We start from the raw sequence: 14,570 nt of genomic DNA on the forward strand, positions 1-14,570 counted from the left end.
GGTGGGAAAGTGAGCCGGAGTCGGAGCCTGAGCCCGAGTGGAAGCGGCGCAGCAGGGGCAGGTGGGCTCCCTGAGGCCGAGCGGAGGCAAGCGGCTGCGCCGGGAGGGTCTGCCTCGGAGTCCCGAGGAACAGCAGCCTCCAGAGCGGGCCGCCGCAGAGAGGGAATGGTGCGGGGGGCGCCGAGAAGGAGGCGCCGTCCGTCCCTGTCAGGGTTAGTGAATGAGGCTCTCCGCCCGGGCCGGCCCGGGGACTGTGCCCTGCGGGTCCCAGCATGAGTGCGGGCCCCGGCTGTGAGCCCTGCAGCAAGCGGCCCCGCTGGGGTGCCGCTGGAACTTCTGCGCAGGCTGCCTCGGACTCGCGGAGCTTCCCCGGCAGGCAGAGGCGCGTTCTCGACCCTAAGGACGCACCCGTACAGTTCAGGGTCCCATCGTCCTCGCCAGCCTGCGTCCTGGGGCGGGCGGGACCGCACAGAGGCAGCGCCACCTCATTTGGTACGTGGGAAAATAAAAAATCTTTGACCTTGTTTCGGTCTGAGGACCATGGGACCCCAGTCACTCCTATCTGATCACCTCTCTGATGCCCCCTGGTTCAATCAGTCACTAGATGCCACTCTTAGGGGAGAGGGGCTGCAGTTTTTCTAGCGGCACGTGTGATGTGGAAAACTTTGATGGACAGTTGCTAACCGGCGGACCTCACCTGTCTGCTTTCCTCAGTCTGTATAGCGAAATTGCCTCAGTAAGGAAGTCTAGTTGTATATATGAAGCAGAAGGGCGCTTCAGTCTCTAGAAGCTGTTGGAATTCAGTCAGGTGCTGACTTCCCAGAGTGCAGACCTGTTAGGCTTACTTTGCTGGCATTGTATTTGTCCCCGGCACCCGACGTGGAAAACGAGGAACTTGGTTTCTGCCTTCATACCTTGAAATCTATAAGGAGAAATAAACAGTAGCACAAGTCAAATATGTGTAACAAAGAGCAATGGATTTTCTTGTTGGTGGGAGAGCCATTGTTTCGGTAGGAGTTAAGTGTGGTTAACGTAGTTAGGAAATAGAGATAGTGGTCCAGAAGATTGGATATTTATTATGGTACTGGAGAAGAAAGAGTGAAGGGGTATTTCAGAAGTGCAGCTGGTGGTATAGTGAGAGGTGGACTGCAGAGAAATGGGAAAAAATTGATCCTATTATATTGGCGTGTAGACAATGCCGTGGACATTCCTAAGGATTTTGAACTTTAGGTTTTTCAGGGTAGTAATAGGCCATTAAAGGGTGTCAGTGTTTCTGTTGGGGAATGACATGACTTGGTTACACTTGTTTCTTTTTTTGGTTTGGTTTGGTTTGGTTTTTTGAGACAGGGTTTCTCTGTGTAGCCTTGGCTGTCCTAGACTTACTTTGTAGAACAGGCTGGCCTCGAACTCACAGCAATCCGCCTGTCTCTGCCTCCCAAATGTTGGGATTAAAGGCGTGCGCCACCACACCCAGTTTAAACTTGTTTCCTGAACTGTCTGTATTGTTGGTTGATGCATTTGGTTCATGGTCTAAGAGGCTGGGCAGAGAGATCAGGGCAAATAGTGTATGCTTGCCTGTCTTGGGACTGCTAGGTGCAGACTTGAAGCAAGGCTTTTTGGGTTTTGTTTTTGTTTTGTTTTGTTTTGTTTTGTTTTGTTTTGTGACAAAGTCTGTGTAGTCCTGGCTGGTCTGGAGCTCAAGGAGATCTGCCTGACTCTGCCTCATAAGTACATAAATCAGAGGTACTTAATCAGGAACATTTCTGCCTTTGGCTTGACCCAAGTCTTCAAATGATAGTAATTTAAATTTTATTCTGTATTTTGTGTGCCTCCTAGAAGTTTTTAAGCAAAGAAAAAGAATACCATTTTGTTAATGTTTTAGAAGGACAGGTTAAGCAGTAGCTTTTGGACTTTTTAAACTTCAGGCCACTGTCTACATATTTTTCTGGTAGTAATATCTGTAATTTTATATATGCCATATATATGACTGAAATATTTCATGAAATAACATCCTTACTATGTGTAATATGTTAATAAATTCTTCTCTTATTTCATTTAAAAAATGCTTGTCATGTTTTTTTTCTTTTTTTTCTTTTTTTTTTTTTTTTTTGTTTGTTTTGTTTTGGATTTTTGAGATAGGATTTCTCTGTGTAGCCTTAGCTGTCATAGATCTCCCTTCTTAGACCAGGGTGACCTTGAATTCAGAGATTTGCCTGCCTCTGCCTCCCGAGTGCTGGGAGTAAAGGCATGTGCCACCTCTGCCTGGCTGATGCTTGTCATTTTTAGTTTGTAAAACTTTGGATTAAATAAAGTCCAGTCTTAGGTTGGAGAGATGGCTCAGAGGTTAAGAGCATTGACTGCTCTTCCAAAGGACCGGAGTTCAATTCCCAGCAACCACATGGTGGCTCACAACCACCTATAATGTGATCTAATGCCCTCTTCTGGCATGCAGGCAGAGCACTGTATACCTAATAAGTAAATTAATCTTTAACAACAACAACAACAAAACAACAAAAAAGAAAGTCCAGACTATAAACACAGAGACCATTTTCAGGAAATGGAAAACAGTTGCCCATTAAGTAAAGTACTTAAAGATATAAGGAAGGAATGGTTTTTAAATTTAGGATGTAGATTTCAGAGGACTTGTTATAAAGGAGTAAGACCTTAAGAACTGCAGATAGTGTCTCTGACTTCTGTCACTACATAATCTGTGGTCTTTCTAACTTTTATGTGTTGTTAATAGGTTTTTCTCTTGTTTGGTTAGAGTTACACCAAGATATTTTATATTATTTATGGCTATTGTGAAGGGTATTGTTTCCCTGATTTCTTCCTCAGCCCATTTGTCATTTCTATGTAAGAAGGCTACTAATTTTCATAAGTTAATTTCGTATCCAGACACTTTGTTGAAGGCACTTATCAGCAGTAGGAGTTACTTAGTAGAATTTTTGGGGTAGCTTATTATCATATCATTTGCAAAAAGCTGTACTTTGACTTCTTCCTTCACACTTCGCATCCCCTTGATCTCCTTTAGTTGTCTGACTGCTCTAGTTAGAACTTCACGTACTATGTTGAATAGATACAGAGACAGTGGACAGCCTTGTCTTGTCCCTGATTTTAGTGGAATTGCTTTGAGTTTCTCTCCATTTAATTTGATGTTGGCTATCAGCTTCCTGAATATTGCCTTTATTGGTATGTGCCTTGTGTCCCAGATCTTTCCAAGACTTAGCATGAAGGGGTGTTAGATTTTGCCAAAGGCTTTTTCGGCATCTAATTAGATGATCATGTGTTGGTGTTTTTGTTTGTTTGTTTGTTTGTTTGTTTCTTTCTTTCTTTCTTTCAGTTTGTTTATATGGTGGATTACATTGACAAATTTCATATGTTGGACCATCCGTGCATCTTTAGGATGAAGCCTACTTGATCATGGTGGATGATGTTTTTGATGTGTTCTTGGATTTGGTTTGCGAGTATTATTTTTGCATCAATGTTCATAAGGGTCATTGGTCTGAAATTATCTTTTTTGGTTGAGTCTTTGTGTGTTTTAGGTATCAGGGTGAATCATAAAATGCATTTGGCAGTGTTCCTTCTGTATCTATTTTGTGGAATAATTTGCTCGTCTTTGAAGGTCTGGTAGAATTCTGCACTAAAACCCTGAGGTCCTGGGCTTTTAATGACTGTTTCTATTTCCTTAGGGCTATAGGTCTATTTAGATCGTTGTTGATCTTGATTTAGCTTTGGTAAGTGGTATCTATAAAGAAAATCATCCATTTCATTTAGGTTTTCCAATTTGTGGAGTATAGGTTTTTGAAGTAAGATCCAATGATTCTTTGGATTCCCCCAGTGTGTGATGTTATGTCCCCTTTTTCTTTTCTGATTTTGTTAGTTTGTATACTGCTTCTCTGCCTTTTAGTTACTTTGGCTAGCTTAGTCTATCTTGTTGATTTTCTCAAAGAGCCAGCTATTGGTTTTGATTCTTTGTATTGTTCTCTTGTTTCTATTGTATTGATTTCAGCCCTGAGTTTGCTTATTTCCTGCTGTCTACTGCTCTTGGGTATGTTTGCTTCTTTTTGTTCTAGTGCTTTCAGGTGTGCTGTTAAGTTGCTATAGTATAGGATTTCTCCAATTTCTTTATGAAGGCACTTAGTGCTATGAACCTTCCTCATACCTTTCGTTGTGTCCTGTAAGTTTGGGTATGTTGTGCATTCATTTTCAATTAATTCTACAAAGTCTAATTTCTTTATTTCTTCCTTGACTCAACTCTCATTGAGTTGAGAGTTGTTCAATTTTCATGAGTTTGTAGGTTTTCTGTTGTTTCTGTTTTGTTGAAAGCCAGCTTTAATCTATAATGATCTGATAATACAGGGAGTATTTTAGTTTTCTTGCATCTGTTTAGACTTGCTTTGTGACTGAGTATATGGTCAGTTTTGGAGAAGATTCTGTGAGGTGCTGAGAAGATGGTGTTTTCTTTTGGGTTTGGGTGAAATGTTCAGTAGATATCTGTTATGTTGATTTGAGTCATAATGTCTGTTAGTTCTATTATTTCTCTGTTTAGTTTCTGTTTAAATGACCTGTCCATTGGTGAGAGAGGGTTTTTGAAGTCTCCTACTATTAATGTGTGGAGTTCAGTGTATGATTTAAGCTTTACTAATGTTTCTTTTTATGAATGTGGGTTCTCTTGCATTTGGGACATAAATTTTCAGTATTGAGATGTCATCTTTGTGGCTTTTCCTTCCTTTCATGAGTATAAACTGTCCTATCTTCTTGGATTAATGTTGTTTAGAAATTTATTTTATTAGATATTAGATATTAGAATGAATACTCCAGTTTGCTTCTTGGGTCCATTTACTTGGAAAATCTTTTTTCAGCTCTTTACATTGAGATAATGTCTATCTTTATTACTGAGGTGTGTTTCTTGTACACAGCAGAATGATGGATCCTGTTTTGGCATCCATTCTGTTAATCTGTGCCTTTTTATTGGGGAATTGAGTCCATTGATGTTGAAAGATATTAAAGACCAATGATTCTTAATGGTGGTGAGTGTGTGTGTGTGTGTGTGTGTGTGTGTGTGTGTGTGTCTTTTTTGGTTTTGGTGGTGTGAAATTATTCATTTCCTGTGTTTTCTTGGGTGCAGTTAACCTCTTTAGGTTGGAATTTTTCTTCTAGTATCTTCTGTAGGGCTGGATTTGTGGATAGATAGTGTTGTTTGCATTTAGTTTTGTCATGGAATATCTTGTTTTCTTGATTGAAAATTTTGCTGCGTAGAGTAGTCTGGCATGGCCTCTGTAGTCTTTTAGAGACTGCAAAACATCTGGCCAGGCCCTTCTAGCTTTTAGAGTCTCTGTTGAGAATTCAGATGTAATTTTAATATGTCTACCTTTATATGTTTCTTGGTCTTTCCCCCCTGCAGCTTTTAATATTCTTTCTTTGTTCTTTACTTTTAGTGTTTTGATTATTATGTGATGGCAGGATTTCTTTTATTTATTTATTGGTAAAATCTATTTGGTATACTGTAAGCTTTTTGCATGTGTATATTTCTCTTTCTAGGTTAGATATCTGGGCCTTTGAGATGGGTATCTTCTTTTATTCCTATTATTCTTAGGTTTATTCTTTTCAAGGGCCAGAAATTTCTTGGATGTTTTATGTCAGAAACTTTTTAGATTTAGCATTTTCTTTGATGTATCACTTTCTTGTAATGTATATTCTGTGCCTGAGATTCTCTCTTGTATCGCTTGTATTCTGTGATAAATGCATCTCTGGTTTCTTTTTTCTTACATAGGCTTTCCATCTCTAGGATTCTCTCCGTTTGTGTTTTCTTTATTGCTTCTATTTCCATTTTTTGGTCGTGAGCAGTCTAATTCATTTCTTTCACCTGTTTGATTGTATTTTCCTGTATTTCTTTAAGGGTTTTATTAACTTCCTCTTTAAAGGCCTCTATCCTCTTCATGAGATTGGATTCAAGGTCATTTTCATGTGCTTTAGCTGTGTTAGGATACCTAGTGTGTGTTATAGTAGAATAGATGAGCTCTGGTGCTGTCATATTGGACTGGCGCTTCTTGATTGTATTCCTATCCTGGCCTTTAGCCGGTTGGGTTTGGGGGTTTTATAGGTTTAGATGCTAATTTCTAAGCTTATCTTTGTTGGATGGTTTTGTTTTGTTTTTTTATTCCACCCCCTCACATACCCTGGCTTCTGTTTTTCTCTGTCTTCGACATGAGCAGCCTGGGGTTCTGGTGATTAGGGAGTCTTCGGGCCCAGTAGGGTCTCTCCCTGTATGGCCTCAGTGTTTTGGATGCTAACCTTGCTTCTGGGGTCTTTAGTACCATTGTGGCTTGCAGCCCCTGGTGCCAGAGTGCCCTCTGGGAAAACAGGAGGGGGTGTGGGCCAGAAAAATGGAATCCAGGGGTGTTGTGTGCAGTTTAAGGTTGTTGGATGTGTTTTAAGGGTACTTGGAGAGCAAAGGCTTGGGGTGGGGTCTTACCGGGAAAGCAGAGAGTTGTGGGATGGAAAATGTAGCACAGGGGACAGGGTGCAGTTTACCAGTGTTTCAAAGTCTGAAATCACTTGACCATGATAATACTGGTACCTGGACAGAGAAGCCTCAGTTCAGAACAGAAAGGGCTCATTGTGTATCTTTGCTGTCCTGCTTAGGTTTACTGTTAGCTATGATGAAACACCTGGAGGCAGAAACTGACTCAGAGGCCATGGAAGTAAGGGTACTCCTTACAGCTTTGCTAACTATGGCTTGCTCAGCTTGCTATCTTATAGAACCTAGGACCACCAGTGCAGGGGTGTCCCTACCCCCAATGGGCTGGGCCCTCCCACATCAATCAATAATTTAAAAAATGCCCTACAGGCCTGTGGTGGCACATGCCTCTAATCCTAGTGCTCCTGTGAGTTCCATGCCAGCCCGTTCTATAAATCGAGACCAGAATAGCCAAGGCTACACAAAGAAACCCTATCTCGGAAAAACAAAAAACAACAAACAATTAAAAAAGGCTTACAGGCTTGCCTGCAGCCTGATCTTATGGAGGCAGTTACTCAATTGTAGGTCCCTTTCTCAGGTGACTCTAGCTTGTGTCGAGTTGACATAAAAGCCAGTACATATCATTTTTTTAAAAATTGCCTCTTGATTGCTATGATTATTTCTAGTTAAGTTAAAGAATTTCCCTGGAATCTTAGTAAGCAACATTTTATACTTGGTCAAGTAGTAAGATAGATTAAACTCTGAATAGTCCTGTGATAAGTATTGGAAAAGAAACTTTTAGAAATCAGAAGTTGTGGTATTGGAAAGAGAAGGCAGTTCTTTCTCTGAGGTTCAAACATGGACCGGGGAGTATTTGATTAGCAGGATATTTTGTTAATTTACCGCTTGCCTTTCCTCATTCATAATCCTTTTATCAGGCTCTAGGAATCGTAATTGGAAGTCTGAAGCTAGAAGGATACACTTTCCATGTCGGGGCTTTGGGAGACAGATTGCCCCACCCCACCCCCTTTTTAGCTTCTTTGGAACAGGCCTCCTTGGTTTTCATCACTAAGTGCAGGTTCTGTGGTTCACTTCATGTGTCTTATAAGACTGGATTAGTCAGTGTTCTGTTGCTGTGAAGAAACACCATGGCCAAAACAATTTTTACAAAAGAAAGAGTTTGGTTGGGGGCTTGTTTATAGTTTCAGAGGCTTGTCATTATCATTATGTCAGGAGCATGGCAAGGAGCAGTAGCTGAGAGTTACATCTTAATCACAGGCAGAAAGAGACTCTGGGCCTGGTGTGAGCTTTTGAAACCTCACACATTACCACGCCACACCTACTTCAACAGGGCCACGCCCCCTAATCCTTCCAATCCTTCCCGAACAGTCACTCTGATAACTAAGCATTTTCTATATGAGACTATGGTGACCATTTTTATTCAAACCACCACCATTGCAGCGTTATATCTAATCCTAGTATTACAGAAGAAGTTTTAAATTCTAGACTGATTCAGAAAATAGTGTTTTGGCAGTTTTCTGGTTTGAAGACTGAGGATTTTCTAAACTATACTTCCTATAGTTGATATAGGCTTAGTGTCCCATACCTGGAATGCTCGAGGTAAGAAATGATTAAAGTTTTGGAGTTTTTCAGATTTTGGAACTTTGCATAGACCAAACTGGTTAAGCACCTCTAATCTGAAAACTTTTAAATCTGAAATGCTCCAAAATTAGTACTAAAGTTCACAGAGTTGGATTTTGAATATTAAATTTGTATAATGGAATTAAATAGAAAAAGATAGAGCTATAGAAAAAACTTTCATCATCGAATCATTTATCCTCTTGTAGACTGGTGCTATTTGTTTATTTAAAGCCTAGTTTATAGAAGACATACAAAATAAGTCACAAAGTGGTACTTGACAACAAAAAAGGTCTATGCAAATTACTTGTTGTAATAGAAACTATTTAAAGAATACTAACCAGTTTTTTTGTTCAGACTTTTACTGTTTTAATGAAAGTATATGACAATTCAATATTTTGTGGAATCTAGAAATGATCTGAAACTCAAATACTTGCATCTCAAGTTCTCACACCTGAAATGTCTTTCACTTATGTTCTTGTCCTAGTGATAGATAAATGAACTATTTAGGCCTGCATCTGTTATGTTCGTATTATATTACTTAAGTTAAAATAGAAAAACAAGAATTGATCTATGACTTAAGTGTTTAGTCTCAATATTGCTACTTAGAGAACAGCTGAGATTGTTTACATTGTTTAAAATGTAATACTAAAGTAGATACATTTAATTCATGTCCAGTATAATTAAAAATTGAAAGTGTATATATTTTAATGGTTATGCTTTTATTTGCATTATTTATTATTTATACAGTATTCTGTCTACATGTATGTCTGCTCTTGAGAAGAGGGTACCAGAATTCATTATAGATGGTTGTGAGCTACCATGTGGTTGCTAGGAATGGAACTCAGGAGCTTTGGAAGAACAGACAGTGCTCCTAACCTCTGAGCCATCTCTCCAGTCCCCCTTTTATTTGCATTGTCTCACCCATTCCTGAGCTAATCATTTTCATGTTTGCTGCTGGTCATATCCATTTAGTCGTTTCCTTGACATCTCAAATTTAGTATCTGCAGAATCAATCTAATCTTTCATGTTTCTTTTTTTATCTTTCATATTTCTACTTAGTGTTATGATCATTCAGGTCTTTCAAGCTTTAAGCTTCAAGTCTGTAATGACTATACTCAATTTTACTCATCTCATAAGGAGTAATTCTTAGAGAGAGAGAGAGAGAGAGAAGAAAGAAAGATAGATGATGGATGGATGGTGGATGGATGGATGGATGGATATAGATGGATGAGTGGACAGGTAGATAGGTAGATAGGTAGGTAGGTAGGTAGATGTATAGATGGACTTTCAGCTCCTTACATTTGTTCCTCACACTCACATAAAGATTCTGAGTTATTAGGTATGGGCATGGTCCTGGCATTCATTTATTGCTAGCTTTCTCATGACCCAGGTGATTGAGAACTACTGACCTAGACCAGTAGCTTTCTCACCAGTTTCTGTTGGTTGTCCTCTTGCCTTCAGGTATCCATCATGGGTGACTGTGGAATCATGCCTCTAAGTGTGACTTCTGGCCCTCTTTTTTTACTTCCATGGGTCTTTCAAGATGCTCTCTATGATATGATCTTAGATGACCTTTGAATTAAAATTTTTTATTTGTTTCTCAGTTCTTTATATTCTTTTGCCATTGGTACATTTGCTTAGAATTTTTCTTTTATGTCAGTGCCTGTTAATTTTTCAAGGGACAATTCCATCATTACCTCTTTTGAGAAATCTAATTGATTATTCCCACTTTTTCTTGTCTTAAAGTATTTTTCCCCCTGGAAATACCTTAGTTCCTGATCAAAACCTGTTTTAATGATTTTTTTATTTTAAATTAATGATTTAATGATTTTAAGGACTAAGATTTTTGTGAGCATATACCACAGAGTGTCCTAATCTCTTACATCAGTTATTAACCATTTAAACTTCACATTAGCCCCATGAAAGATGCTGGCAGTAGGCATACTTTACAAGAGGTAGTCTGAGTTGGAGAGAAGTGTTCTTTTACACAGTCACAAAGGAAGCCAGTGAGCGGGGCAGGATTTCAGTCCAGACGTTCTGAGTCTGGAGCCTGTCATCTTAGAGCTCTTAGGGGGCCACTTTCACCTCTATACTGTACATACTCACTGCTCCTGGCTTATCTTTTAGTACTTGAAGTTGGAAAGAGTAACTATTCTTTGCTTAACCCACAGATCTAGGCTATATGTTTTCTATTTGAAAGAATTTATGTATATATATTTAATTTTTAATTTTAATTTTTTATAGTTTTTAAACAAAAGACTATTACTACTTGGATGGACACTAAAGGAACCAAGACAGCGGAATCAGAAAGGTATAAAGACATTTCTATATGGAGAAACAAATAGTGCATTGATGGGTTGTTTTATCTTGTTTCTTTTTGTTTTTAATTTCTTTTTGTTTTTCTTCATCTACCTTCATGAATTTTCTAAAGTATATATGTTTTAGTCTGTTTTACAGAGAGATCCTCATTTACATGTGAGATAAAAAGATGAAAGAGAAATAGTTTCTGACTGTAAAAAGCTCATGTGCAGTAGTGGTTACAGACACAAACCACACACTTACTGTTTCACGAGGTAAAGCATCAGTGAAGCTGTGAGCATGTAAAGGTACAGCTGGCGGCTAGTACATGTGGAGAAAAGTCACCAGCTTTGCCTGGGCCTTGAGGGAAGAAAGTGGGAAGCAGGGAGAACCTTAGCATTTGAAGGAAAGGAAGGTGTTTACCAGGCACACCACTGGGAAGGGCATCATGGGTGAATGCAGACATGCAGAGCAGTATATATGCTTCTGCTTAGGTCATCACAAGAGTGAACTTTTCACTGTGGTGTTCAATAGTTTAATCACTTTAATTTTTGTTTTGTAATAAGTTGATTTTAGTTCTTTCTGTTCTCTTGCAGTAAAGAAAACAACAACACAAGGATAGACTCCACGATGAGTTCTGTGCAAAAAGATGACTTTTACCAACGTAAGGTGGAAAAATTGGAAAATGTTCCTCAGCTAAATCTTGATAAATCGCCCACTGAAAAGAGCACAGAGTATTTGAACCAACAGCAGACTGCAAGTACGTGCAAGTGGCGAAATGAAGGGAAGCGTACAGAACAGCTTTTGGCAAGTGAGCCTTCAACAGAGACTCAGGTACCAAAGCAGCTGAGTAACGCTAACATTGGTCAGTCACCTGAAACTGATGACCACAGTGACACAGACAATGAAGACGACAGAGACAATCAACAGTTTCTTACACCTATAAAGCTTGCAAACACAAAGCGCACAGTAGGAGAGGAGCAAGCCGGAAGCTACTGTAAGTGCAGCGGGTCTTGCCACGCCATGAAAGACTGTACAGGCTGTCAGCAGGGGGAGGTGGATGTGGTACCAGAGAGTCCTTTGTCAGATGTTGGTGCCGAGGATACTGGAACTGGACCAAAAAACGACGACAAATTGACTAGACAAGAAAGTAGCCTAGGTGATTCACCTCCATTTGAGAAAGAAAGTGAGCCCGAGTCACCAATGGATGTAGACAATTCGAAAAATAGCTGTCAAGATTCAGAAGCAGATGAAGAAACAAGTCCAGGCTTTGATGAGCAAGAAGATAGTTCTTCTCAAACAGCAAATAAACGTTCAAGTTGCCAAACAAGAGAAGGCGACAGCGATGCTAGGAAACGGTGTCTGACTAAGGGCAGTGATCTTAGATTGCATTTCCAATTTGAAGGAGAGAGCAATGCTGGGACCTGTGATTTAAATGCCAAGCCATCTGGACGCACTTGTAGCCTTAATGTAGAATGTAGAAGTTCCAAGCAACATGGAAAAAAGGACTCTAAAATCACAGATCATTTCATGAGAATTCCCAAATCAGAGGACAGAAGGTAACCCCCTCCCTCCCTCCTAATTAGGAATATTCCTCCATAGCATGAAATATTCTTAAATTTTGTAGGGGGAAATTAAGACAGTAATTATTTATAGTAAATTAGTTGTATTTTATTAACTATTTAAGCTAGACTAAATTTAAGTCTAGATTTCAAAGTATAAATTCTAAAAGGTTGAAAGCAGAAAACAAGGAGTGATGTGTATTGGTGGTCAGTTTTAGTTTCATGGAATTTCTTACAGAATTTATGAACATTATTAGAAGATGAAAATATTTGGTTGACTGTAGCTGATATTTACTCTGTATCTAGGCTTTTTTATACAACACTGTCTCTAATGTTCTGACAGACAACAAGTAATGCTGTGTCTTGTAAATGAGAAAAGTGAGATCTGGGTTAGAAATTTCACCAAAACTACTGCAATCTTTTTCATGTGTATTTGAGTATAACCCTTGTATTTTTGCTGTTGTTCTGTAAGTAATTTTAAACCCTGCTCAATTTTCTAAGATGTGTTTTGTAGTTTGTGATCCTAAGTTTACTTTGTCGACATGATTCCATGAAGAGCAGAGAAGTAACTGCTTCTGTTTTCAAAGGTGATTTGTATGTTTGGACGTTTCTTCTCTAGGCTGTTCGAAACCAGCTCTGGAGTTTTAACCTAGGCCTCTTCAGTTCTTCCTGCAAAGCAAGCTTGGCGTACTTTAGACAGTGAGATTCTTTGTAAGTTTTGTACATATGTGTCTAAGAAAAACAATAAATAGCTTGAGACTCAATATATTTGTCTTGACTCTAGAAAAGAACAGTGTGAAGCCAGACACCAAAGAACAGAAAGGAAGATTCCTAAATACGTCCCACCTAACCTTCCTCCAGATAGGAAGTGGCTAGGAACTCCTATTGAGGAAATGAGGAAAATGCCTTGGTGTGGGATCCGTTTGCCTCTCTTAAGACCATCTGCAAATCACACAGTAACTGTACGGGTGAGTATAGCCTATTACCAGGAAAAATGGTTTTTCTTTTCCTTTCCTTCCAGTTGATTGTATTTTGTAACTACCCACTACATGATAGCTATTGTTATTTTGTAAAATAAGAAGAGTTCAAAGTTGTTCACGGTTCCATCCATTCTCCATCTTCGCTCTTTTCCTAGATCCTTCAGGTTACTCTCCACCACACCTCACAGGCGCTCGGACCCAGCACACCAAAGCCAATGCACTGTTTTGTGTGTTTTGAGACAGGGTTTCTCTATGTAGCGCTGCTTGTCCTGGAACTCACTCTGTAGACCAGCCTGGCCGTAAACTCAAAGAGATCCGCCTGCCTCTGCCTCCCAGGGCTGGGATTAAAGGCGTGTGCCACCATTCCCGACTCCAATCTCACTTTTTGTTAAGTTGTGGTAAAATATACATCATATAATGTTTACCACTGTAACCATTTTAAATTATGTGATTCAGTGACATTAAGTGTATTTTCAGCATTGAATAACCTTCACCTATATCCATTTCCAGATTTTTATCTTCCTAAATGGAAATTCTATGTCTATAAAGCAGTAACTGCTCATTCCCTGCTTTCCATAGCTCATTAACTGTTTCCGCACTTTCTAGTTCCCCACCTTCCACCTTCCCTACCCCTGCCCTCACTTTGGCTTCCTGGGTCTCCTTTACGGCTTTGGCTTCACTGTCTTCATGCACCAGCTGTCAGAGGAAGTTTGCAGGTCTCTGATCTTATCACCCATTGCTTGACTTTCTAGACTCTGCTTTGGAATCTCAGGAGAAACCTCCACCATGACTCTAACTTGCATGGTGCGTGCATGTAAAATCAAAATCATGGACAGTGCCAAGGTCCATTGCTAGTGAGAACTGTATGGGATTGCTCTGAATTATATCAGCTTTGAATTCTCTGACTTAACATGGGAAAACCGTCCCCTGGTAACCCTTGTGCAGGCAAGAACTCCAGGTCTCTTCTCCAGTGATTGTCTTGGAAAGTCTTTGAAATGAGCTATCCATTTTTTGTTTTATTTTATTTTATTTTATTTTAATTTTTAATCCTTAAGCTGTAGTAGGTAAGATTTTGGCTAGGAGAGGATTCTGATAAGCCTTCAGGTATTTTTTTTAGTGGTGATACCTACTTTATCAACAATACTTTCCTTTCCCCAACTTTACATGTGCTTTCCCCTAAATTATTAGCTTTTCAGGTCTTTTTTTTTTTTTCCTCTAGCCTTACTATAAATCCAGTTAAAAGAAACCAGCATTACTCATGCCACAGTCTCATTGTTCTGCTGTCTAAAAATTTATCATTTGATAAATCAATCTTGCCATTTAAAACTCAGCCTCAGAGGCTTAGGAGATGGATAAAATATAAAGTCATTTGCCAGAATGAAACACAAATCACTTCTAGTCTGATTCTCAGTAGAGTCCTTGTTTCTATCTGAAACTTCATCCACACAGCCTTTCCTGTCCACGTTTTTGTCAGCGTTCTGTTCTTCTGAACTACCAGCATCACCCACAAGCCCTGTTTATAGTATTCTAAGTTTTCCCTAGCTTGCTTCTTCAAACCTTGCCCATAAGCCAATCCCAAACGTTTCTGAACCACATCATGAGATACTGCACAGTCTACTTCTTGGTACT

General features: G+C 39.4%; 1 protein-coding gene across 3 annotated transcripts in view; it reads left to right on the forward strand.

Moving 5' to 3' along the window:
- Window positions 1-10: 10 nt before the first annotated feature.
- Window positions 11-14,570, forward strand: part of Parg (poly(ADP-ribose) glycohydrolase) — a 104,152-nt gene continuing 89,592 nt past the window's right edge. Inside the window, exons 1-4 of one of the 3 annotated variants that reach the window (XM_051141768.1) lie at window positions 11-61; window positions 10,346-10,412; window positions 10,996-11,958; window positions 12,746-12,929. In XM_051141768.1, the coding sequence (XP_050997725.1) occupies window positions 10,375-10,412; window positions 10,996-11,958; window positions 12,746-12,929 (1,185 nt within the window). In that variant the 5' untranslated portion in view covers window positions 11-61; window positions 10,346-10,374. Of the gene's footprint in view, window positions 493-10,345; window positions 10,413-10,995; window positions 11,959-12,745; window positions 12,930-14,570 lie in introns of all 3 variants that reach the window. The other 2 variants (XM_051141761.1, XM_051141766.1) reach the window with 2 other exon arrangements.

The sequence above is a fragment of the Acomys russatus genome, chromosome 3 (genome assembly GCF_903995435.1).
Source record: "Acomys russatus chromosome 3, mAcoRus1.1, whole genome shotgun sequence".
NCBI lineage: Eukaryota > Metazoa > Chordata > Mammalia > Rodentia > Muridae > Acomys > Acomys russatus.